The 27395-nt window shown below is 43.1% G+C and overlaps 1 protein-coding gene across 3 annotated transcripts in view; it reads left to right on the top strand.

Moving 5' to 3' along the window:
- The window catches only part of rusc2 (RUN and SH3 domain containing 2), a 38385-nt gene extending 13164 nt beyond the window's left edge, over positions 1-25221 (top strand). For 2 of the 3 annotated variants that reach the window (XM_056375449.1, XM_056375450.1), the window contains exons 2-13: positions 6365-8126; positions 8827-9436; positions 15042-15725; positions 16606-16821; positions 17170-17340; positions 18354-18430; positions 19240-19414; positions 19539-19644; positions 20132-20178; positions 20296-21376; positions 21782-21946; positions 22460-25221. In XM_056375449.1, coding sequence (XP_056231424.1) covers positions 6555-8126; positions 8827-9436; positions 15042-15725; positions 16606-16821; positions 17170-17340; positions 18354-18430; positions 19240-19414; positions 19539-19644; positions 20132-20178; positions 20296-21376; positions 21782-21946; positions 22460-22667 — 5112 coding nt within the window. In that variant the 5' untranslated portion in view covers positions 6365-6554 and the 3' untranslated portion in view covers positions 22668-25221. The remainder of the gene's footprint in view (positions 1-6364; positions 8127-8826; positions 9437-15041; positions 15726-16605; positions 16822-17169; positions 17341-18353; positions 18431-19239; positions 19415-19538; positions 19645-20131; positions 20179-20295; positions 21377-21781; positions 21947-22459) is intronic. The other variant, XM_056375451.1, reaches the window with a different exon arrangement.
- The last annotated feature ends 2174 nt before the right edge of the window (positions 25222-27395 follow it).

Below are 27395 nucleotides of genomic sequence, written 5' to 3'. Positions count from 1 at the left end.
CTTCACTGGTTCCCCATTGAATAAAGAATCCAATTCAGATCCTTGTGATCCCCTATAGAGCGCTACATGGTCGGGCTCCTGCCTCCATTACAGATCTCCTGCAGCTTCATGATACCAGCTGGTCTCTGCGGTCTTCTAATCCTAGAATGAGGTTTAAAACTAAAGGAGACTGCGCTTTTGAGGTTGTGGCTTTGGAACTCTCTCTCATGGGATTTAACATCTGTGGACACCTTTTTAAAAAGCAGCTTACCTACTTGTTTTACGTAATTTTTCTATTTATTTTGCAAATGTCTTTATGCCTCCATTTTATCTCCTCTGTGAGGCACTTTGTGACGTCTCCACCTTGAAAGTTGTGATATAAATAAAGTACTTATTTACTTACCAAAGTACTTAACAAACATTTATAGGGGAACCACATCCAGAAATAGTATTAAAAGCTAATGAGTAGTGTCAAAGCAGGGGAGGGTATTTGTGGTTGTGATCTGGTAATTAGTTTAATAAAGATTTACAATAGATGAACAGAGATAATAAGAATAAACAGTTTAAGTAAGTGTTCAGACATAGATACACAGTATATAGTCAGTCTTCAGTTCCTCTTCTTTCCTCCTACTTTTGTCGCCACACTGGTTGCCGCGGTTACCTCACTTTGTTTCCGATGCATTCATCATTTCTCCTCTGTGGATTATTTTTGTGTTTGTTTTTTCTCTGTCTCGACACAGGACGGCTGCTCCTGATTGGCCGGCTCTGTAGCTGGGGTTTCTGAGGCTGTGTGGGAAATGAAATGTGATTGGCTGGGCTCGGCCTCTTTGTTCTCGTTAACCTGTTATCTGACCTGATCTGCTGTAATCTGGTAATAACTCAGGTCTCAGTGGTGTGTTATTGTTGGCTTAAAGGGACCAGAAGGGTGTGTTTTCATAAAAAACAGTTTCAGTGTGTTAGCAGCTTGACCTACATTGTGCTCTGTGGACCGGTGTGCTGTAGCATTTTCTAACTGTTCACTACTGAGCAAAGTCATTTGAGTTTGAAAGGTGCAGTAAATGTAGAGGAATTTGCTGCAGCATTGATTTAGGAAAATGTATGGAGAAATGCAAAGTGTGTTTTTTGTCTTGGGTTATGTTCAGATATTTTCTTTTGATAAGTTTTTTTATGTTCGTGTTTTGTATGAAAGCTCCCTTATTGAGCTGTGTCCTGCGGTGGTTAAAGCTGGGAGCATAATGGGGAGTCTATTCAATGGTCCCATTCACAAGTTCCTCTGTTTTCTGTTTCTGTGTGTGTGTGTGTGTGTGTGTGTGTGTGTGTGTGTGTGTGTGTGTGTGTGTGTGTGTGTGTGTGTGTGTGTGCTTGAATACTTGAATAGTCTGGCAGCCTGTAGACATTTGTCCAGTGTGTCACTCTCGTAAGGGACAGCACTGAGTCCAGCAGTTCCACGGTGCAACACAGCAGCTGTGATGGAGGCATTATAAATACCACACAGGAGACTTTGCATCACGTAACACTGACACTGTTTCCTCTAGACAGTGACACATTTCTGATGTCATCTTTTTGCTCAAATCTGCCATTACCTAACTGTTAGTAATGTCGTACCTTTGAATGAAATTCACTGTAGCATCACTACCCTGCCTAAAAGTATCAGTGAATTAAGATGTTATATATCAAGTAATGGAGCTGGAAATGTATCATAAAAACTTTTGCCAGCTAAAGGTGGTTCATTACCTATTAAGACTGCAACTAATGATTATTTTCATTATTGATTACTCCGGCAATTATTTTCTTGATTAATTGATTAATAATTTGGTGTCTCAAATGTCTGAAAAAGTTTTAGGTTCCAACTAAGGTTTGAAGACATTTGCACCTTTAGTTTAATGAGGACACTGTCACTCAGAGATTTGGGAACACGTGAAGAGTTAAATAGTTTTTCACTCACAGTCATAGATTGCATCATATTACTGAGAAAAGCCAAGGTGTCTTTTTACATTGCATTGCACTGAATTTAGAGACACTGTGCAACTTCTTGTGAATGCTTGATGGGCAGTCAGAGCCTTGTAGGAACCAACCCAGCCAACCCCTGGAGGAACTAACAACAAAGTGTTGTTTAGAGACACAGATGCACTCATTTTTTTCTTCTCCATTATATTCCAAAAAAAACAAAATTGACAGGAGCAGTCATACTCTCTCAGAGCAGGTACTTTTAGGTACTGTGCAGGGACATCAGGTTTAAAGTGATGGTTACGCTATACAGTATTGTGTTAAAGGTGAAGTGTGGATGAGGTTGGTGGTTCATATTGTTGATCTGGAAAGTCTTTGGAAGGTCACCTTGTGTTTTTTCCCCCTTATAGCTTTTTAGTCTGCAGCAGTCTTGTTTACAAAGCCGTGTACCAGAAAATAGAGAGCAAACAGTTCATCCCCAAACTATCCACCAGACTTTTCATGCTGACATTTCCTATAAAGGTTTGTCAAAAACCACATTGTCTCTACAAGAATATCCACAAGAACAATATAAAAAATGACATAAAGTCAAAGAAGGTGAGACAAAATGAAAAATAAAAAACTCAACAGACAGTTGCTGCTAGTCTGTGTTAACATCCTGTCTGAACACGCACTACACGATCCAGCCAGCCTGACCCTGCAGCTAATCTCTTAAACCCATTTTAGTGTCCCATGTCTGGTGTTAACATTGCCTGCACTCTTCATCAGAACCACTCAGCTAATCTCATTAATGTCACTTTCCACTGACAAGAACCATTAGACCTCAGTTACACAAAAAGTTTTATCTTGGTAGTATTTATTTTGAACTGGATATTTATATCCGTAGACAGTTTATGTGCTATTGTAAATAAGAAATGAGCAAGTCTGTTGCTACTGTTTGCAAATTGCTACCTCTTTCTAGATCTTTGTATTGTCCTCTTGTGTCATCTTTGTTTCTTATCAGTTTTATTTGTCTTTAATATATAAAACTGTGACACATTTAAAAGATAGATATGTCTGAAAGTATTACAGCTACTGACTGTTGCTGTTAATTGCAGTCGACTGTCTTCTCATGTGCCTCTTTGTTGTTATGTAACAGGAGAATCTCTGACCTGCTTCATGATGTCAGGTTGTTAAAGCAGCAGTGATCGAAGGTGGCCATTACCACATATTTAATGCATAATAAGCTCATATAATACCACATAATAATATAATATATGATAACTTGACCTTGAGTTAAGATATTTTCTTTTCAAATGACTGTTTCTAAGGTAAAAACAAATAGCTTTCCTTCTCAATAATGAATAGAATTTGTACTTTATAAACAAAGTTGCACGCTGTTTTAAGTGGATAAAGCAAAATTAAAAGTTTTATAATGACAAATACTAACAATGTGATAATAAAATTAAGCAATTAGGAGTACAAACAAATAATAAATGAAAAGTAGAAGACTGCATGAAGTGCTGTATTAATTCTTTTTAAGGTTTAATTTATTTATTTTTCCAATTAATCATTTAGTTTTTAACCTTTGACAAATTTCCATCGTAATATCTCAGAATCCAGATATATTTCATTTTATGATGATACACAACAGAGAAAAGCAGCGAATCACATTTGAGAAACTGTAACCAGCTAATGTTCAGCATTTTAGATGTAAAATGACTTAAACAATAATCGATCCCCCATGAGAATCGATTAATTGACTTATCGTTTCAGTTCGATGGTGGCTGTGTTTTAGCCCTGTGATTTCTGATTATGATGATTTGAGATTATGATTCTGAAAACATAGTCGTTAATCCCCAAGACAATTCACTCCCGTCATATTCACTGATTCCTTGCTGTTATTTCCATGCACAGTCTTGTTATGATACTGTGTTTGAGCAGCAGCAGTTTTGCACCGACTCTCTGCATGGTGATGAATAGAAAAAAAAAGGCCCTCAGCAGCCATCACAAGATGTGCTGAAGCAAGGCAGGTGACTCTCAGCTGCTCCAGTGAAGCATGAAGTATATCTACTTATTATGATGCTTTTTATGTTGTGACAAACAATGATGTCGGTGATTGATCGGCTTCCTTTGAAAATGTATGGAGTCAGTCCCAGATGTGAAAGACAATAACTGTCAAGTTGATAATTATCTTCCTTCGCCCTACCCATGATGCCCTGCTGTACACATCACTTCTTTGTTCGCAGCAATGAGATAAAAAGGTCGAGTAGGTGAAGCTGAGGCCTCCCTGACAGCAAATACCATCCAGTCCCCGTTTAAAAAGGTCATTTGTCAAGAGTGGCGTCTCAGTTATTACCCTGCCACTCTCTCACCATGCTAACATTCAGCTTCAGAGCTGCAGTCTGCAGCCTCAGCTGGCCTCTCTCTTTATTTAGCAATAAAAAATGATGGAGCAGTGCTTACTGTGCACCTACTTGCAATTGTGCCCGTAAAGGTCTCATCTGCATATTACTATCAATGTGAATCCATACTTGCATCATATATAATGCACTAAAATGTTTTAATCCCTAAAACAGATTCCTCTTTTTTCTGTCATTGATTTATAAATCATCTCCCACATTTCCTTCTCTCGAGTCACAACCACACTCTGACATCCAGAGAGATTTAAAAATCAAATTTTCATTTCAAATTTGCTTTTAATCGACCCAATGTATCTGGGATTATGATTTGCTAAGCAGGTATAATAGAGGGATTACTCTAAGTCTTAGTTAGCATTTATCTAGTCCAGGTCATGAGCCGGTGAACCGATGATTTCAACCTGTCATTCCTAATCCTGTTCATATTGTATAATACTTTGCTCCAGAAACTTAAGGACATTACAAAGGATGGATTAACTTAAACAATACTGATTTGATTAACCTGGGTCTGGCAGGACGGCCAATAGACACTGAAGCTGCCCAGTAACCTTGGCAATCTAAAAACAGTGGTACTGACAAAGGACATGAAGGAGGTTCATACAGTATATGATTTGAGATAACAGTAAAATCACCACAAGCAAACGGTGAAGAAGATCATCAGCATTTACCAGCTGTTGAACTGCATTTAAAATTGTGTGTGACTTAGGGAGTGAATAAGGGAGTGAGTGAGCGGCTGAGGGGAAAATGACTTTCAGCATGTTTGTCTTCTTCAGTTGAATACATAGGAAAACTGTTGACAAAAGAGATGACTTCCTGCTACAGTGCAGAGTGTGTCACTTCAAAATAAAGTCCAGTTTGTCCACTGTGATTACACCAAGGCAGGACACCTAATTTGAGAGTGATACTGAACATTCACATCTACACGTAACGCCTTTAAGTTCGCTGACGTTCCAGCCTCCATGTACTGTCAGATTGTCCATGAATCAGATGACAGGTGTGAAAACTGTTTCTAAGTTTAAACTCAGCTGTTGAAAGTAAAACTGATTATCAGCTACATACAACAAAGTGAATCTTACAGGAGAGGGATGTGAATTTGGGGTTTTGCTGGAGGTATTTTTCATTTCAGGTGTGGCAGATGAGGGTGAGGGAAATGGTTGCTCCGAGTGTGTATTGGTATGTGTGTGTCATTTAGGGTGTAATATGCGGATGGGGATGAGATCATAGCCCTGTTTAAGAGTCAGCTGCTTTGTGTGTGTGCGTGCATGCGTGCGTGCGTGTGTGTGTGTGTATTTGTGTGGATCTCACAGTTTCCACTTCACATGGAGCTGAGTCATCCTGCTCAGTGTAAAGATGAGACTTGATGCTTCTAGTTGTGCTGTTACTGTCGCGGTTTTAGATTATTTTACTGCGGTTTTATTGCACAAATAAAACTGATTCAAGAGAGGAAAAGAAAAACATATAAAACCTCACAGCTTTGTAATGAGCACTGGACATATTCAAATCCTGTCGTTAAAGGGCCACTGCTGAAAAAGTGTGGATACTACTATGTGAAAACAGTTGTTTAATGTCTTGTCAAGTCTGGATAACAAGAGTCAATAACCCCTGGCTTAGTCTTGGAGCTTGCAGAAAGCTGCATTAGGATCCATTGGTTTTGGACTGGTTTTTGACTTGCTTTAAGGACTAAAAGTCAGAATATCTTGACTTTGATTCTTCGATTTTGAATCACAAATTTATGGAAGTACGATACTAATTCGCTGGAGTAGCTTTATTTTAGTCCGACTTAATGTTTCACATTTTCAACTCTTTGTGCTGGATCGGGATCTGCTGCATGTAAAGCCCCTTAAGACTTCGTATGACTCACCTCGAACATCTCAAGTATTATTATAATTAATGGACAAAATGAATGAGTTGCAGAAGGAGGCACATTTATCATTAGAAAACAGTGACGATGTAGCTTCGAGCCTGCATCAAGTGTTTGATGGCTGTACTTGCCTGCACCTGTAACACACCTCCTCTCTCTGTGTCTTTGTATTTTCCAGATGTACCACTCTGACCACGGTGTCGACTTCCCCGACCTCTCCCTCCATGTCCCTGGCAGCCCTGCAGAGCTGGGCCCAGCGAGCAGAGTGTGAACTCAACCGTCAGCACACCACACTTCTACCTTCCTCTTTAGCCTCACAGGGCCTCCCCCACTGTAGCTCCAGTCCCGCCTCTCCCTCCTCTTGAACGATGGACAGCCCTCCTAAACTGTCTGGTGAGACCCTGATCGTGCATCACATTCCCCTGGTGCACTGTCAGGTGTCAGGGGGGCGGCAGGGTGGCTGTGGGAGCTCGCTGAAGAGGAGCAACCCATTCAGCCCGCCGGAGAACCTGGGCTTGAGTCGCACCACTTCCCTTCCTGAGAGAGACGTCCTCCAGAGAGAGGCTCTGCTCTACAGCAGCCTGATCCAGACCTCCAGTGGCTCCTGGGCCTCCCACAACGGAGGAAGAGAAAGAAATTGCGTCGGGAAAGGAGGCAGCACAGCGAGTGATGACTCATCCTTTACTTCGAGCAATTCAGAGGACCAGCTGATCACAGCTCACACATTACCCAGAGTCAAACCGAGGAACAGGAACCCGTTGCGCCATAATCCGTTCCTGCTGAATACTGAAGACGACGAAGAGGAGGAGGAGGAGGAGGATGACGGTGACAACCTCAGCGGTTACCATGAAGACTCCTCTTTTCACCTCCACAGTGACACTAACTCCGCCCTCAATGACGGCATGGCTCCTTTCCGCTTACATGACCTCGGCTTTGCCGCTGAGCCCTTTCTTTTGCACAGCTCGGTGGGAAGGAGCAGCCGGGAGTCCCTGAGGGGTGTGGCTTCTGATCTCTCCACCCACCTGGAAGAACTGGACATCTTAGCTCTGGACAGCCAGCGCCGCCATGGAAGCAGTGGTTCCAACATGTCTATGGATTGTGGAGAGCACGACTGGGGCGACGATGATGAAGATGAAGATCATCCTATGCGGTGTGGGCGGAGCAGTAAGACAGGCTCCTACTCGTCATGCTCCTCCACCCAGCACTGCTCCTGCTGCACGCTATCCCAGAACTACCCCCAGCACTTCCCCGAAGCTTTCTCAGAGCCTTTCTCTGAGTGCCAGCAAGGCTACGGCAGCGACTCCTCTTGCAACAGCTCGGACGGTGTGCTCGTCAACTTCAGCGCCATTTACAACAAGATGAACAACGGCGTACCGGAGAAGCCGCCGGTCTCTGGACACACCAACCTCAACAGCTCCACTGACCACTCCTACACCTCGTCTGTTTCTGATCCACCGGGAAACCAGCGAGACTCAACCGGAGGGGCTTTCTATTTAGACCTTCACACCTCGCCGACTGAACCTCCCCTGTCACAGCAACAACCCGCTTGTCTTGGCAACGCCTTCCCTCTCATCCGTGAATCACACCTGTCCACCTCCTCCACCTGCTCTTGCTCCGTGGAGCACCTTGGCGCTCTCGACCTGGACGCCAACTGCAACGCCTACCACCCTCCACATTCCGGGTCATCCGGAGACCTTGCGTCCTGTCTGCAGAGCCAGGCCCGCCTGGTCGTCGCCACGCAGAACTACTACAAGCTGGTCACCTGCGACCTTTCGTCCCAGTCGTCCCCGAGTCCCGCAGGCTCCTCCGTCAACAGCTGCTCCGATGAGCACAGCAAAGGCAGCCCCACCCCGACTCAGCCCAGCGAGTACTTCCTGTTCAGACAGCGAGCTGATGAGGAGGGCGTGGAGGAAGAGGAAGAAGATGGAGAGTCATATAGGGTGAGTGGAGAAGGGGAACTATATATTTGCAAGATTAGGCATAAAATACTCAAACTGATAATCGCAATGAACAAGCAAATTATATTTAAAAAAAAAACATATTCTCTCATGCTTTGATTTGTTCTCCAGTTCCTCTTCATCTGGAAACACAGCTTGCTGCGGGTGGTGTCCATAATTAATCAAGTGTAGGCAGTACATTCAGTTAATTTACACCACCAAGTAAAAAAGAAATACAGTCTCAGTAGGTAGGGCAAGACAAGTGGAAATCTAAATACCAAGCAGAGATACAAGTGATTTGGTCAAATGACATCAGACAAAACAAGGAAGGGAAGAATGCAAAAACAACATGAGGCATGAAGAGTAACTAACTGGTAAGGAATTAATTGAAATGGCCCCATGACCGTGACAATAGCCCTGAACTTAAAATAGCCGTGACACTGGTATTAGTCTGGCACTGGCTCGTTTTAGATCACAGCTGTCTGGGTTATCTGATATCATCATGTCTGAGGATTATTTCAGCAGTTATGTAGAGCTGAAGGGTTTAACATCAGGCTGCAACAGTGCCACTGTGTCAAAGCAAATCTGGCATTAGCGCAGTTTAGACCTTTGGTTTGTATTTGTTTAATTCTCACATCCATGGTTGTGTGTTTTATCTCTTTTTGACTTTCTTTTCTTTCTTCCCTTGTTTCTCTTCATCCAGGGAGACGATAATGATAATGGTAATGATGATGAAGATGATGATGATAATGATGATGATGATGATGGAGAGGACGAGGAGGAGGAGAAGGAGAACCAACAGGCAGCTGCTGGGGCTGAAGCTGCTCCTGTGATTGAGGGCCAGGTGTACGTCAACATCTCCCCGCCTGTGGCTGGCCGGGGTGTCATCGGAGGCGGAGCCTCTTCAGGAAGTCGCCCCCGTTCTCGCAGTTATGACCGCAACCTGGACAAGTCTCCGTCTCCTCGGCTCGGATCCCTGGAGCGCATGTTGAGCTGCCCTGTCCGTCTCAGCGAGGGCGCCGCCCCAACCCCTCCTCCTCCTCCGCGGGTGACCTCCTTCGCAGAGATCGCCAGAAGTAAGAGGAAAAACGGAGGTACGGGGGGGTCGCCGTCACTGAAGGCAGCTGCAGACCCTTTCTCCTCCACTTACTCCACCCACTCCCACTCCTCAGTGGATTTCTCTCCGATCCTGGAGCAGCGCGTGGAGGTTGACAGTCAAAGCCTGTCACCTGTGCCCTTTACCAGATGTTACAGCCAAGGCAGCATCGAGCGACACCTGGAGGGGGGGAGGGAGACCCGGGCCAAGGCTGAAGGTACGTCACCTTCGACACAACCATTGATTAAGATCCATTATTCATGTTTTGGCCACGGGGGGGGGGCACATCCAGCAGACGTGCAGCACAATTAGCATTAATCTGGAGTTGTTTCCCTTCCATCTAATGAATTTAAGTTTAAGTGTCTGTTTTGGTTTGAACCCACTTCAAAGTAAAATGTTTGGCTCTTTAGCTGCTGGCAATAAAAACAAAAGTTGAAGAGCTAATGATGCTGCGAAACTTCCCGTGGGTTCATCACTGTCCCTTTTCATGGTCATTTGAATCTTTGTTAATCTAATAATTAATGATTAGAGAAGCTTTAAACTTCACTGTCAGCTGTTAGCGCCCATCAGCGTTTAACACTTTTCTTGCTTCATCTTTTTCTGCTACAATTACTTATCAATAATTTTCTTTCCAAACTGATATTTTGTCTAAACTACAGCTTACAGATACGTTTTCTCTCCACCTCTGTCTCAGTGAAATTAATCCTTAGATAGTGAATGAAAGTAGCACAACAACCATCACACACCAATATTGATTCACTAGTGATGTTTTAAATTGATGGATTTGCACAAACTCTATCTCAGCCAGAAATGTCAATAGTCATCTAGTAGTAATAGTATCTCCATCCGGCCACAAGGATTTAAAAAAAAACCTAATATGTCAAAAAAGGACAAAAAAATATCATGATGTGCCACAAAAATCTTCATTGAATTCAATTCTTTATTGCATTATTGAGACACAAACATTCCCACATCAGATGTTTTTTGGGGATGAACAGTGTTTGCTTATATATGTTTACAGTTGCTTTGTGTGTATGAGACATCACCACCACCACCCCCACACACACACACACACACACACACACACACACACACACACACACACTGTGCTAGCATGTATGACGACTGTGCTGAGAACAGAGTGATGCAGAGTGTGTATCCTTAGCTTAAGACGCAATGAAGGGTTGAAGTGGGCCGAACGTGTTCAGAGTAACAATCAGGTGAGAGAGGAGAGATAAAGGTGCAGAGAATGCCCGCCTGCTGAGCTGTAGATCAGCATACAGAGCTGTGTGTGTGTGTGCGTGTGTGTGTGTGTGCGTGTGCGTGCGTGCGTGCGTGCATGCGTGCGTGCGTGCGTGCTGTACATCCTGATCCGGAAAGCCTGTAGGCAGCAACTCGTCCCAAAAACATGGGAAGGTCAGAGAAAGTTTCAGAAGCTTCTTCACTGTGACAGAACAAACGCTGTCACCTCTAACTGTATTTGCTGTAGTGTCATTGAAAGGCGCTGAGTTTTGTTTATGGTTTATTCATATGGCTCTTTTTGTTCGTGTGACAAGCCAGTCGCTGAAATCTCACATGATAAGCATCAATTTGAAGCATTTTATTGTTTCTGAAAATTAAGAAATGTGTGAAAACTGACTCAGCAGCTCAGAAAGTAAAATGCAGCTGCCAGTGCAGTGGGTTCATTTTTATTAATCCAGATTTATTAAGGAAGTTATTCATTTATATTTATTTATATTTAAATATCCAGTGGAGTGAGTCGTAACAAAGCAGATTATTATCTGCATTTCCTGCTGCATCGTGTTGGACTGTTCTGTAGCTAACTATAAAAAAACACTACAGTCAATACAAAGTAATGGGTTGTAAATTTACAGACTCTTTGGAATAAATACAAGAAGTATTCTGTATCGTTTGGTATAAAAATAAACTGAAGATTTATATACAATGCAAAACATGAAATACTGTATTTAAATCATTAAAAGAAGTAATTAAATTCCATATAAATAAGTAGACGATGGATTGCGTGTGGGTAAATACATGTATACTTATAGGAAGTAGAGTTGTTAAATGTATACAGTAAAGAAAGTTCATCATTAAGTTTAGGGAAAATGGCTGAAATAAAGATCAAAATCAGATCCAATGGAGAAAAGATGTCACAGTAGCTTCCACAGTTTTTTTTAGAGGAAGCGCAGTGCTGAAAGACCACGTGATTTAGAATCATCAACTTATAAATAAAGGACACGTATCCTGACGAAGAATGTTGTATTGTCCTAAGAGTATACTGTCTGTTTTGCATATCACTGTATGACTGCGGCTTAAAGCAAATGTTATTTCTTCTCATTACAACCAAGTGCAATCATGTGCAGGCTAGTGCATGAGGCCAAGAGAATATCTGAACAGGCTGTAAGTGTGACAACAACAACTTAAACAACAGAGCGTATGAAGAAGCAAGCGAGGGTGAGGGTGATTAACACAGTGTATTGAAAAGTGTAATTCAATTCGATGACAGAAAAGTTTTCAGCCACTAAATCTTGCTCTGACGGTTCACCAAGGCCCCAGACACTGATGTAGGCGGGAGCAGCTGGAAGGACTCTGACTGTCCTCATGTAATCTAATTAATCTGAGGGAAGAATGAAATAGTTTTTCTCTGATTCTGCTTGAAGCTCAGTTTATATAGGCTGAGAACGGACACCACTTCCTTCACCTTATAAAGCCCAGTCTCTGCTGCCCGTTGTGTGTGTCTGGTTAGATAAACACACACACACACACACACACACACATATACACCAGGGAGTGCTTGGAATTCCTCTGGAATAAAACCAGGGACAGTTACGGGTAAGTGCACCAGGAAAGGAATGTCCCAGGAAGTCCCAGCTGTCCTTTCATGGCTTTATACAAACAGGAGCTCCCAGAATTATTCAATAACAAAGTAAAAAAAATCTCAACTTCATTATTATATTATGATAATGCTGTTTAATTAACAGACTATTCCCCCCAGGGTTCTTCAGCTAATTATTAGACAAATCTGCGTACAAATGGAAATCCGTTTCACCGTTGTGTTCAGACCTGTAAAAGGGAGCAGGTGTTGGTTGTTGCTTTGTTAGTTTCTGGTCATATCCGGACCCCAGAGAGAGAGGTCGTAAAGAACTGTGTCATGTGGTGGAGCTCTTTCATTTTAAGTGAATATCGGTGGAATTCATAAAAAGATTTCTCCTTTTTAAAATGCGTCACACCAGCTTCGCAGCTTGGAGTGAACCATCCTGCCCTCAGGTCACCATTACTGGCCTCCACAAGTGTAAACAAACAATTTTCTGCTTCGTTTACACTGGGTTTGTTGGAATGGATTTTTTTTTTCTTCTCTCCCAAGTTCATGTTATGAATGTCAGTTTTGTAACTCAGGCATTTAATGAGCATGGTATTATACAGTGTGGACCCTATATACGTCAGGCTGCATTCCTAGGTCGCCTCCACTCAGTTTTTTGAAAAATCTCCAGTATGCATTCGTCCAGTAAGTTCATTAGTTGCTATACAGGGTAAGAATCAGCTTTAAAAGTCATCCTATACTTTCAAAACATGATTTATTTAGCTGTGACTTTGTAATATTGACAATGATAAGAGTATTAACTTGAAATTTAGGAAGAAAGTATTACATTTAAATAAATTAAATTTTGGCAATTATTTCCATTATCAATTAATCTGCTGATTATTTTCTCACGTCAGTCAATGATACTTGATCATAATGTGCCAGAACACACAGTGATTGTCTTCTTCAACCACCAGCCCAAAACCAAAGGATTGATAAAGAAAAAAGCAGCAAATCATCAGACGATTAATTGATTATCAGAATTCTTGCAGATTATTAGACTACGGATCAACGTTTTTAGTTTTTTTTTTAATTCACATTTATTCACAAGAGACCAAAAACAGCACAAATACAAACCTTGAGGACAGTACGCACAAAGTTACAGACAGAACAAAAAGATATAAACATAATAAACTTTATTATCATTGCACCAACAATCCAGAACTTCAGTGTTTCAATGTTGATGCTGCACGCTCCATCACTATCAGTCCTTTAGCCGGTGATTCAAACAAAAACCATTTTCCAGTTCATGAGGATGGAAATTTGAAATCATTCACACTCATTACTCATACACACTCTCTGATCAAAGACCTACAGTCTCTTCAGAAACTGAGAAAAACATCCGTCTTAGATATAAAAAGTATAGAAATCAAAACAGTAAAATAGCCACAAACTATCAAAAGTGATACCCACCTACATATGATTCACTTGATTGGGGCAATGAGACCAATGATAGTAAGGAAGTGTGGGGGAAGATTGATCAAGAGATTTGAGGATATTAGTTCATCCATTGGAACAAGGCGTGTCTAATATATCCTCCTCAGTTTCTAACACTGTATCCACAAAGACTGCCACGATTTAAGATTATAATGAGAGGCTGTGCAGCATCTCGGAACATATATTATTCATCAGACTTCACTTCGGTCAGCTGCATCGTTTCACCGCAGTGTACAGGCCTCTTTAAAAGCCTTTGGGAAGCAGCAGCTCGCTCGCTAATAATGCTAACGTGATGTGCTGCAACTGAAAAGCCTGAGCTGTCTAATGGATTCATCTCTGAAAGAGGAGAAGAGCAGAAGAGAGGTAGAGGGGAGAGGTGGGCGAGAAGAGAAAATAGAGAGATGGGGAGGAAGGGAAAAAGGGAAAAATGGCAATTAGAGGCATGACAGAGCAGATAGAAGAGAGGCAGAGAGGGAGTGTTTCTATCCTTCAACCCCAGTGGGAGCTCTGTGCTGCTGGGTGCAAAGTCTTCCTCCCTCCTTCATCGTGTTTCTGCAGCAGCTCGATGTCGCCCCCCTGTGGCCAAAAATACAACACTGCACCCAGCTCGAGTGACATCGGTGGGCCGGCCATAGGATGACAAACAGCTTGCGCAACACTGCCGACGTCACACGCGCTCCTGTCTGTCACACACTGTACTGAATCTAGGGACACACACACACACACACACACACACAGAAAAACACACACACAAATACATAGTGGTAGAAAACAAGTGCAGAGAAAGGCTTCTCCATGCTGATGTCTCTCCTGAGCGCCTCCAGGTCTAGTCCTTGTGTGTGTCTTCTTCTGTGTTTCTGCATATGTGTGTTTGTGTGCACGTGGGCCTGTCAGAGCAGTGTCTCCAACGTTCGCATGGTTGTCTGTGATAAGGGCTGTTGAGCTTTGTGACTCGTGACTGGGCAGTTTTCTCTTAGTCTGTATTTTAGGTTTCAATTCTAACCCTCATGTTTACGCCTGACGTTTCTCTACGTAATGATTTAACTGTTTCTTGACTGGCTGCAGCTTCTGCAACGTGAGCATTTGCTCTGTTTTATATGATTGTACATTGGATTTCTTTGGGTTTAGTGCTGTGTTTTGGACAAAGTCATTAATGTGAAGATGTCAACTTGGATTCTGGGAAATTGTGATGGTAATTTTTGACTATATCTTGACATTTTACATATTAAAAGATTAATTTATAATTGATTATTCAAACAATAATCAGCAGATGTATACATTTTTAAAATAGTTATTAGTTGTTCCTCTAAATTAAAGCCTGAACTGAAACAATACATTTTTTTTTAAATCCTCTGCTGTTGTAAACTTTCCACTATAAAATCAGTTGCCAGATTATTAGGTACACCAACATAAGAGTAGTTGGTTTTGGTACACAGGGGTGTTAAACTACACAAAAATTAAAAAAGTTCTTCAGTTTTCCTTTTCCCTCCATGTGACTCCTCCATCTTTTGTGCTCCTCCAGGTGGTCTCTCCAGCTCCTCAGACAGCCGGCCAGCGGTGGTCCGCTACAGCAGGGACCAGAGGCCCACCACTCTGCCCATCCAGCCCTTCACCTTCCACCACCAGTTCGCCTCCAAACCCCCACAACCCAAGCCTCTGCTACCCCTGCTCACAGGCTACGTGTCTGGGATGCAAGCCCGCTCCAGTTCCGGTCCTGGCTCTGGAGGTCCAGTTGGGGAGGATGGTGAAGATGCAGCTGAAAATGTGCACAGGTACGAGGGGGCTCTGGTCGGGGCAGCCCCTCCTCCTGGATCAGTTCGTCCCTCGCCTCTTGGGAGCTACTCCCCAGTTCGTCTCCAGGGAGCTCCCAGCTCTGGGACCTGCTCCACCTGCACCCCCAGCCCTCAGCGGGCACACAGCCTGTCCTGCCCACTGTCAGAAGGCCTAGCCCCCCTGCACACCCCACCAACAGTAAAACAGGGAGCGGGTTCGGCTCCGTTGCCACCAACCCCTCCACCTCCATCCCTGGGCATGAAGAGAGGGGCGGTGCCACAGATGCTGCCGCCGGTGCAGGGACACTGTTTTCCCCGTGGAGCTCTGCCCAGTTTACCAGCACTCCACAGTGACACACAGAGCCCGCTGGGCTGTCTGGACTCTGGAAAGCAAGGGGAGGGAAGCAAAGGCCCTGGAGCCAGGGCACATAATGGTAGGTTCCAAAACAATTCTGGTGTGTCCTTGAAGAATTTATTGTTTGTTTATTTCTTATTTGGCGTGCACTTTCATTTTTTTACTTTGGCCCATGTGCCATCCACTAATTTGGGTGGGGTGGGGCATAATGACTTGTACCACTGCCTGCCAGCAGAGGGTGATCGAGATGTTTTGGCTTCACTTTTGGGGGGCTGTCATGTCGTCCATCTTTATATACAGTCACTGACTTCACTACGTTTTCTCTCAGCTTTATGACTGTGGTCATCTTTACTGTTTTGTTCCTCTTTATTACTTTACATTTGATTTCTTGCACGGCTCAGTCTGTTGCTGATAGAAACACTTAACAGGTTTATATGAAAAGAAAAAAAAATAAATTGTATGGACAGTTATAAAAATCACTTGTTGTGGCACATGATGGAGGGTCCAGCCTGCAGAGAGCAGAGCAGCAGCAGCTGGTTTCTTCTCTGTTTGAAACGTATTGACTGCTTCACCTTTGTCAGTTCACTGGTCCACACCAACCTCGCCCAAAGAATCAAACCTAATCTTGGCAGTTTCAGTGATTGATTGTATTGATAAGAAAACAGATGGACAGGCAGCTGTCCCGAGTCTTGTATTAAAGCTTATTTTGTGTGGTTTAGTGTGCTGCTCTTTAAAAGCAGTTCTTGCACGTTCTTAATTTCTCTTTTTCTCTTTCTTCTTCCCCTTATGCATGGACTTAAATCTTCTCCCATCCTCTCTTCATCTTTTCCACTTGTCCTCCTTCCTCTTCTTTCCTCCCAAACATTTCTTCCATCCATCTGCTCAACAAACCGCCCTTCAACCCTACCCCTGACCACCATCCCCTTGATCACAACCTTAACACCTCCCCTCCCCAACAGCACACCACCTGTCTCCTCAGGCCCTCAAATGGAGGGAGTACCGTCGACGAAACCCACTGGGGGTGGAGAGGGTGTCTGGCGGCCACTCTGGCGTAGGATCAGGCGTCCTGTCTGCTAACATAGAACCCCAAAGGGGCGGAGGAACACGACCTGCAAGACGCAACGTGTTCGATTTCCCTTCAGCGCCCTCTAGCCACATGCTGGGACGGCTCAATGGTGCTAAATGTTGTAGTTTGTTGTAGGTGTTGGGACAAATGCAGAAATATGATATTTTAAAAATAATTTTTTACACTAGTTTAAGGAGAAGTCACAGCAGGATTCCTTGGAGAACACACTTTAGCGATTTATAAAAGTGTGTGTTCCTCAAAGTCTCACCTTCATTTACGTTCTTACGGATCCCCAAAGGCTTCTCATGCTTTAAAGTGATGTGTGTTTATATGTGTGTCTTACTGTGTGTGTGTGTGTGTGTGTGTGTGTGTGTGTGTGTGTGTGTGGTGTGTGTGTGTGTGTGTGTGTGTGTGTGTGTGTGCGTGTGCGCGTGCCTGTGTGTTTGTGTCTCTGCAGTGGGCCAGTCAGCTAAGCTGCAGCAGAGCTACAATGATTTCCTGCCGGACTACTTCTCCCTGACCGAGAAGCCGCCGGACGAGTTCTGCCTCTCCCCCGACGCCTCGTCCTCCTCCTCCTCCTGCTCTTCCTCACAGTCCCAAATCTCTGTGGACCTGACTCAGAAGAGAGGTGAGGCCCTCTTCTTGTGTGTGTGCATGAAAGACAGTTACAGTGGGAAGTCTATATTTTTTATAGTTAAGTATTATATTAAACAAATGCAGAGGAAATGCAATCCATTCAGACTGATTGAGGATAAGTGTCAACATCAGGACTTTTTATTGAAATTAATATGACGATTATAGTAATATCACAGCTATATAAACAACATTACTGTAGTAGATGTAGAAGTATGCCTCTCTACATCTCTGGGGGGAGGGGCTTTACTCCTGACAGACTTTATCTCCTTAGTAATGTGCAGAAGAGCCTCCAACATGACAACACAGCCATGACACTGTCAGTAGAGGAACACAGTGGTTTGTACTGCGAGCTACAAAAGCTCAGACAGAATCAAAAGAAATATTGCTGTTTGGAGAGTCACATTTCCACATCACACAGTGTTGTTGTCGGGGAGAAGAGCGCTGTGTTCTCCCTTAAATCAAGTGGCTTTCTCTGAGAAAAGGCCACTTGACAGCGAGGAGAGTAATTCAAGGCCTCTTGAAGCAGCAGGGAGAGTCGTCCTTCACATGGCTCACCCAGGTTCACCTCCCAGTATGTTATATCTCTAACGTGCACTAGCCAAGAAGCACAGTTTATTTTTTTATTTTATATGTCTTTTTTTGTTCAGTGGGAATTTCAATTGTGGCTTTTGTTTATTGTTACTTCACTGAGATTTCAACATCAGTACATCTTGTCTCGTTTTCTGAGCAGGCCGACGGCAGACAAATCCCCAAACGGCTTTCCCAGCTGTTCGTTGCACAACTACTTGCTGTCTTTATAAATCAAGCAGTGAATTCATGCAGATTTGAATCACAGGGAAACAGCAAAATATCTGCTAATGCTGGATCTTAATGCTGTATCTTCATAAAAAATAACAAAAAGTCATGAAATTACAAAGAAAACAAAACATTATATTCACTGTGACATGTAGCTGAAAAGGTGAATTGACAGACTGTGTCTTTGTTTTCTCCTCTCCTTCCCCTCAGGTTTGGTGAAAGCAGTGAACACGGCGGTGGATCTGATTGTGGCGCACTTCGGCACCAGTCGAGACCCAGACGTAAAGGTAGGAGATGTTGGCGAATTTCGCTCACAAATACTGCGAGCGACTGACCGACTGACCTGAGCCAGAGCTGATTCTCTGGTTGATTACGACGCACATAGCAACATTTAAAAAGAAATACTGAACAGCTACTATACTGAATATAACTGAACAGCTGGATGTGAGCACTGCAGAACACAGAAGCTTTCAGCAGGTGAACAACATTAGTTTCACAGGCAGATGGCGCCATTTGATTTCATACGCTCCCTTTTAGTCTTCACTCCACTCACGCAGCTGTGATGAGTCGCTGCACAATTATCACAGCTGTCTTTATCTTCTACCATCTTTAGCTTCTCAAGGCAGTCTCTTTATTATACTATATAATAAGTCTGCTTCAACTCTGTCACAGTCACATCCTGAACAGGGTTCATAGGTGAAGTTTGTTTGAGGTGTTTCAATTTATCTGTTATTTAATTTAGTGCCGAGGAGCCGGGAAACAATCACAAATGTTTATCATGAGAAAGTGATTTTTGCTTAATTTCAGTGACTTCATTTATAAACTGAATTCCTGGCACATAATGTGTTTATTTACACAGAGGCGATAAGACTGTTAATAAACCCGGCTCTAATCCAGAGAAGAGACAGCTATTCACTGCCTGCAAACATGAGTTCACTGATAACATGTTTACTTTCTGTTTCTTTATTATGCCTAAATACACACAGGTCAAACAAACAAGCAAACAAACACAGCGTTCTGGTATAAAGCCAAAAGCAGTTTTGTGAGGAAAAGAGAGAAGTTCTAATCCATTAATGTCTCTATGAAATTCTGCCAGGCTAAGCTGGGGAACAGCTGGGTGAGTCCCAATGTGGGTCACCTCATCCTGAAGTACCTGTGCCCGGCCCTGCATGAGGTGCTGCAGGACGGTCTGAAGGCCTACGTGCTGGACCTGATCATCGGACAGCGGCGTTGTCAGCCCTGGAGCCTCGTGGAGGCGTCCACACAGCTGGGTGAGGATAAACACCTGCTGTTCCCACCCTCTGTAAATCTAAAGACCAGAGTTTTGGAGTTAATCAGCCTGTGGTGCTTTATGTTTAAAGTGTAACAGTGAAGTCGTGTGTTTGTCTCCCTCAGGCCCGTCCACACGTGTCCTCCACAGTTTGTTCTCAAAGGTGAGCCAGTACTCGGAGCTCACCAGCCACAGCATGAGACTGAACGCCTTCATCTTCGGCCTGCTCAAGTGAGTCCTTTCTCTTTTTCACCACTGTTTTCACTGTGATTGTGAAACCCAGGATTTTTACTGTAATGATCCTGAACATAGAAGTTAGGATCTTCAAGAAGGTCAGAGAAGAATTACAGCGAATCACAACGTTGTTAATTTCTTGACCTTAAAATAAGCGGTTGACTGTTGACCAGTTCTTTATCCCCAGATGTGCGGTCACATATAATTTTCCATACACATTCTTACAGGTAGATCATTTCATGGGTTGTCTCATATTCTGTGGTTAAAGTAAAAACCTTGGTCTAGACATCGTCAGCTTGTTGTGGTTTGAATAGACGTTGTTCTACCAGATCAAATACAATGTTAAACCATGAGAGCATGACATGAGTGATAGACTCTGTTGTTGTTGTTGTTGTTGTTGTTGTTGTTGTTGTTGTTGTTGTTGTTGTTGTTGTTGTTGTTGTCGTCGTCTTGGTTTTAATGTTTGACTCACTTTCTATTTCAGCCTGAAATCTTTGGAATTCTGGTTCAATCACCTGTACACACATGAAGGTAAGACTCAAGGTGATAACTATCATCATATGTATGAAGATAGTCCAGATGTGCATGAAGTCTTGAATCTTGAATCTTGTTCTGAGGCTCTCTTTGTTTTTGTTTTACTTTCCTCAGATATTATAGCAGCACACTACAACCCGTGGGGTTTCCTTCCCCTGTCGCAGGGGGCGTGCCAGCCTCTGTTTGAGGAGCTCCTCCTCCTGCTGCAGCCGCTGTCCCTCCTCCCCTTTGACCTGGACCTGCTGTTTGAGCCGCACCTCCTCCAGAAGGGCCAGGAGCACATGCGTCGCAAGGAGCAGCTGTGCTCCGCGGGCCAGAGTGTCGACCAGTCGGCTCGCTCCACATTCCAGCTCATGAGAGGATGGAGCACCACCGTGAGCGAAATGGTGCGGGACTCGAGCGCCGAGGTGAAAAAGGAGAGGGCGGGGCTGAGAAGAGAGGGAACGTGGCCGAGGATGGAAGGAGCCAAGTCGAGAAGAGAGGGAGCAGGAGTAAGATCAGGGATGAGGAAGGAGGGGGGAACGACTGAAAGCATGACAGCCGGGTCTGTTAGCAGACAGACAATGACGGAAGTAGGGTTTGCCAATCTTTGGAAGGACAGGGCGATGATGGGTGAGCAGAGAGTGAAAGGTGTAGGGCAGGAGAGCCAGGAAGAAGGTGAGGATGGACAAGAGAAGGACAGGAGGAAGAAAAAAGACAGGGATCTGGCTGATGAGGGGCGTCAGAGGCAAGAAAGACAGGCTGGCTGGTGGTACCAGCTCATGCAGTCCTCCCAGGTCTACATCGACCAATCCACAGAGGGGTCAAAGTTCGTTAAGACCGAGAAGAGGAAGAAATCCTCAGAGAGACGACATGGTCAACTACCGCCCACCAGAGAGGGAGTGGTGGAGGGGGCAGAGTCAAGCCAAGAAGGGGAGGGCTACAGAAGCAGGAAAGGCACCAGTAGCTCCAGCGAGGAGTCAGCTGGGTCCAGGGGAAAACCTTCATGGATGGGCAGCCCGCCAGAATCTGTTCTCAACCAGGAGAAAGAAACAAAGCCTCTGGAGGTTGCAGGGACCGGAGCCCAAGCGGCAGCCCAGGAGGACAGCCCCTCACACGGACAGAATTTGCGTTGGGGCAGGCTCTTTGGATCGAGTGTTGGTTCTCCTTCCAGGGCGGAGGGAGCTGAACAGAAGGCGAAAGGTCAAAAGAGCAGGTAAAACGATGAGTCTGCAGATACTTGCATCCCGTGAAAAGACCGATAGTTTATTATTGAAACATCCAGCATGTCCTGATCTGTCCACAGCTGAAAATAGTCCATAACAGATACAACTATTTAGTCCTGTTTGAGTAATGTTTTGCTAAAATAAAAACTACAGTGACCGGCTATTTTAAGAAATTACTGAGCCTTTTTTATTGTGGTGTTAATTGAGCTGTTTTTAAAGACTTATATCTTCAGTAGAAACCAGACAGTTTACCAGAGAAGAAAATACTGAGAGAAGTGTTTTTGATTTTGTTTTTTTCCTGGGATTTGTTGCCATAATGAATAATTATAGAATAACAGCAGTCTTATCTTTAAAGCTTCTTTCTCATTTTTTCCCACTGTGTTTCCCTCTCTCAGACCCCCCTCAGGCTGGCTTGGTCTGGACAGGTCTGTTCTTGACCTTGTAGCTCAGACTATTGGAGGTGGGAGCGGGAAGAAGCCAGAGCCTCCGGCCGCTCTCACTCGCACCCAAAACCCACCGATGGCGACCCAACCAACTGAAGCCAAACAACGGTCTCCATGGTAGGTTGATACTTTACATTGTCTCCTGTTCAGTCAGAAATCCTCGTAGGATTATTCTCTACATCACTTTATCCAAATGTTACACTCCAAAGGGAAGCTGTGAGAGTTGTGAACAAAACTACTCTTCAGGAACCAGCTATCCGACTGTTTATGAAATAAAACACTATAATTTAAACAAGGTCTTAAACAACACAAATCATATACGAGATCAAAAGAAAATCAAAACTTAAAAGTGTCCAAAAGTTGTTTAAAATGAAAGACATTCGGTATGATTTGAGAGGAATATGCAGGTTTAAGGAACAAAGGACTAATGTAAATAAAAAATCATTAAAATGTCAGACAATATCAAAGAAATGTCTGTCACAGTTTCAGTCAGAGTGTTTACTCTCACCTAAAACAAAGAAATTGAAAAAAAGACTTGATTTTATTGATTGGTGAATCACTTATCTGAATAGTTGCAGACTACGAAGTTAACTGAGCTCCACTCACTTTTTGCTCTCGTTCATTCCTCAGTGAAGTACGAGCGCTGTGTCACCACATAGCCACCGAGCCGGGCCAGCTGAGCTTCAACAAGGGCGACATCCTGCGGGTCCTGAGCAAGGCCGATCCAGATTGGCTGCTGTGCTCCCTCGGCTCCACTCTGGGCTTAGTTCCCATCATCTATGTCACCCTCAACAGCATGGAGGACAGCCAGGACGCCGCCGGACTCGGGCAGTGCTGAATCGAAGCTGCCAACAAGTGGAAATAAAGATGAAGGTGCCACCTACCTGCTGGAAACAAACATCTGTTTCTTGGCTGCTGTTTAAGTGGGAGGACTGTACGTTGAGGAAGTACTCCTGAAAAATAAACACTGTAGAAAATATGAAGATTATGAAGACAATGTACAGACACATGCAAGGGAAGCATGCAGGCTTAAACACAAACTCACATCTGCTTCAAGGGTACATCCGGACGAGTATGCATGCATACATCTGAAAAAACCAAAAGACCAGACGAGAAACAAACCCAAAGACTCTCAAACACACACTTCTTTCTCTGCGTGAAGCTGTGCCACTCGCTTAACTATGTGACTGTCCAGTGTGTAAGACATCCATCTCTGCTCTCAGCAAAAACAAGGACGGGCTACGCACACACACACACACACACACACACACACACACACACACACACACACACACACACACACCTGTACCATATGATATTCTGTATGCCATGCCTAGCTGCACTTTGCCGTGCTGTCTCTTCACCCAGCTGTGCCACACTATGCTCAGTTGTACCTCCCAGGTTGGTTTGATGTCCTGTCGCTTACTTAGTGCCGACCGATCTTTTTGACTCTATTTGAATTTAAGGTGGTAGATGTAAAGGCAAAAAAAAAAGAAAAAATTCTTGTTCCACTTCTGCTCCAACTGCACAGGTGATATTATTATTATTATTATTATTATTATTATATTATTATTATTATTATTATTATTATTATTACAATAGAGTAGAAAACCACACTGGAGTTTGTTTAGACAGCTAAAGAAGCATAAGAAATCAAGTTTGAATCTTTTTCCGTTCCCCATCCGTCTTATTTGATCACCGCTCATCACAGCCTGTGTCTGTGGAGAGGAAGGGATGGACGCACTGATGAGATAACAAACTCATAAATAGCCTTTTGTTCTTCCTCTCTTGCTCACAGCTGGGACGAAATCAGCGGCTGACTTTGTTTAAGTGCATGTAACCTTGCAAAAAAAAAAGAAAAAAAAAAGTTGTCTTTTTCACCTGTATTTCCCGCCACATCCTGCACCTCGGCCGCCCTCACCCTCCCCCTCCCCCTCCCCTTTAACCTCTCATCACAGCTTGAGAGAAGCGCACGATCAAGTCTGAGCTGTACATGTGCATTTGATCTGTTGGTCCATGCTGTAAATGCATACGACTTACACATACGTGGTGAGTTGTATTCATTTACTGACCAGTTCAAGTCGCATCCGAACAGACGGCTGCAGGAGACGAGGGAAGGATGTCCAGTGAAAGCAAAAACGTAGCTGTGGAGATGTCTTTTTATTTTTGAATGTGTTGGGGATTTGCTTCGATTCTTCTTCAAAATTATTACTAATTAATTCAATGTTTTGCTTTTAGAACGGGGTCAGATAATGAGCGTATCTTTGCCTTAAAGCACTTGAGGGAGGGAAAAAAAAAGAGCGAACTGCCCTGTTGGACACTTACGTAATATTTGTCCTGACATTATAGTATATTTTCTATACACTATGATGTGTCCCCCCAGGTTTATGTCTACAGACGAGTATAGTGAAGAAATAGAGATCTATGGTGATATTTTTTTGATGTTTAAAGGGAAACCCGACACATTTTGTGATGGTGGCTTTTATGGGCATTCCTGTGCTAGTGCGAACACGCTGCCTGTCATGGTGTAAAAATGTGGCCTTAGGTTCAAAATGAGTCGACACAGAATTAAAATTACAGCTATATACAGAATACCTGGATAGATGTCGCGTGTATACAGACGCCCAATCCAATTATTACACATTATAAGATGGTAAAAAGTCAATGTACATTTATTAAATAAATGAATGCTTGTGTAGTTTTTGAAAAACTTACATAGGATATAATTTTATCATTTTGATTTTGTTTTGTTTTGTTTTGTTGCATTTTATTGTACAGTTTTTATTTGTATGTATGATTTTTAACATTGAATTTCACCAAAATGATTAATATTTCCTTCCTCATTGAACTGTAAATATATTTAAATCCTTCAATGATTAATTTCTGCCATAGATCTATATGTGTAAATGTTAATAATGCATTTTATGTTCAATACAGGAAGCAAGAATAAGCTTTAGTTTCAGTGCTAACAACCTGCTGACTATAATACAAGTTGCCCGTGGTAGTGGAAGCTATGATTTTCAGTCCTCCAGGCAGTTTGGTGTTCATTGGCCTCCTGTTGAGAGTTCACACGGGACAGAACGAAACAAACACATAGTAGTGATGAAACCAGAGAGACGAGGAGGCTCAGGGGAAAGAGGCAAAGACAGAGTCGCTTTTGATGAGGTGAAATGTGCTTTGAAATGTGTAGGAGTGACATAAAAGAGAGAAAGATGTGTTTTCTCTCTGCTTTCTCTCTCTCTCCCCGGCTGCCTCCTTCTGCCTGTAAATACCTTCAGCATCAGTGACACTGCTCTTCTCTCAGTGTCCAGACTATATGATGTGTACGTATGACATTATCAAACTACTATGGATGTTAAATAACAAAGTGCTCATGTGATCACAAACTTAAATGGCTCCTGTGTCTTTTGTTTGTTTGTTTGTTTGTTTGTTTGTTTGTATGTTTGTTTATTTAACATCAGTACAAAATACACAATGCTGGATTGTACCAAAAATTGCTAATTTACATCAGTAGTCCCCGGGCAGCTAGCATAAAACAAAAAAACATTACAAGTCACAATACACTAATACAAATATAAAAAGACAAATGCATTTTGCTGCATACTGATTTGTGATGTCAGTGCAATGTTTGAGATATGTTTTGAAGCTGGGATATGTAGGACACTCCCGTACCGGCTCCTGTGTGCGTCACTGAGACTTATTACTTTCTCAATAAACGAAACAGACAAGACATGTTTGAACGTACTCAAAACCAATGTGCATGCTTTAACGTTGCAACGCGAGCTTGATCAAAGATACGAAGATCGGAAGATTGAAAGCGTCAAGGTGGAGAGCAGAGAAACAGTCTGATTATTTCTGTGGAAGTTTAGACTCTTTTGTTTATCTCACCACAGCCAGAAAGAAAAACTATGAATCTGCAAATGTTAACAGCTACAGTGTTTTATTCTCATAAGATAAAGGCTGGGTGATGTAGGAGCTGAGTATCTGCATTGTTACTGCAGGGCCAGAAGTAGACGAATGACATATTATAAACTGCCTGCATCATGTTCACTGGTGAGAAGGATGAACTCCAGCCACCAGGTGGTGCTAATGTTCTAGCAAGACACGTATCAGCTCTAAGTTCACTGAATTACAACATACAGGCAGAAATACAATGTTAATGACATTATATTTTCTTTCTCCTTTATATATTTACTTTTCAGTCAAGCTATACTGTGTGTGTCACAAAGGTGAGCTCACTGCTTCATTGTGAACTCACACTATGCTTTATATTAACAGCAGGATCAGTGACAGTAACAACACACCTGATAAATAAATTATGTCTTACCTAAAAGTAGTTCTTAACCTACAGACCTGAGAACAGTCATTTTGACTAAATTTGTATGAAATGACACACAAACGTAGAATAACTGTATGTGGTGCCGGATACAGAAAACACTGTATATATGATACTGAATACAGAGTGAACAGTTGGTGTTAATAACTGTGTTGACAGGTAACCAGTCATTTTGCTGGTGTCAAGTAAAAACCATGTATGATGTACATGTAAAATATCCACTTTTAAGGAATTTAAATAATACTTTCAAGCATGATAGAAGTTTTTTTTTCATCATGATCCAGTTGGATGTTTGAGGGTTTTGTTTTTCTAGATGTAGAACTTCAACAAAAACAACGCTATATGTCCAATAATATGCACAAACCCCTGTCCATACACAGTTTGTTTAAGGCTTTGTCCTGTTAATATCAGCTCCATAAAGAAAAGATTTTCCAAGTTTCATATGGAAGAGTTTGAGTGGCCAGCACAGAGCCCTGACCTCAACCCCATCCAAACAGCTTTGGGATAAACTGGAACACCGACAGAGAGCCGGAGCTCATCACCTACATCAGCGTCGGACCTCACTAATGCAAGCCACATTCAGTTATCACATCCACTCACTGAGCACTTTATTAGGAACACCTGTACACCTGCTCACATGGCAGCAGACATCAGAATGAGGAAAAAAACTTGACAGATGAGAGAGGTCAGAGGTCAAGGGCCAGACTGGTTGGAGCTGACAGAAAGGCTATGGTAACTTAGATAACAACACATCCGACCTTGAAGTGGATGGAGGTGGAGAAACGTACAATGGTTTGGATTTCTGCTGAGGCAGCAGGTGCAGCACGAATCTATGGACCCAACCTGCCTTGTGTCAACAGCCGAGGCTGGTGGTGGTGGTGTAACGATGTGGGGGATGTTTTCTCGTCACACTTTGAGCCCCTGAATGCCCCATGGTGTGAACGCCACAGTCTGGGTATCGTTGCCTTGTACCATCTTTTGCTGTCTACTTCCAGCAGGATAACGCCGCTCCGTGTCACCAAGCAGAAGTCTCAAACTGGCTTCATGAACATGACTGAGCTCAGTGAACTCCAGTGACCTTCCCCGCTCTCCAGATCTGGATCCACTAGAACACATTTGGGATGTGAAATGAAAATTATGAAACTGTTTTCAAAGCTGCTGAAAAGTGCACGACCCGTCTTGCACAATGAGTGTTAGGCTGCAGGTATGCACACCGTCTATTATTCTGGT

This window comes from Seriola aureovittata, chromosome 5, assembly GCF_021018895.1.
Source record: "Seriola aureovittata isolate HTS-2021-v1 ecotype China chromosome 5, ASM2101889v1, whole genome shotgun sequence".
Taxonomy (NCBI): Eukaryota; Metazoa; Chordata; class Actinopteri; order Carangiformes; family Carangidae; genus Seriola; species Seriola aureovittata.
This window is presented reverse-complemented; position numbering and strand designations above follow the sequence as displayed.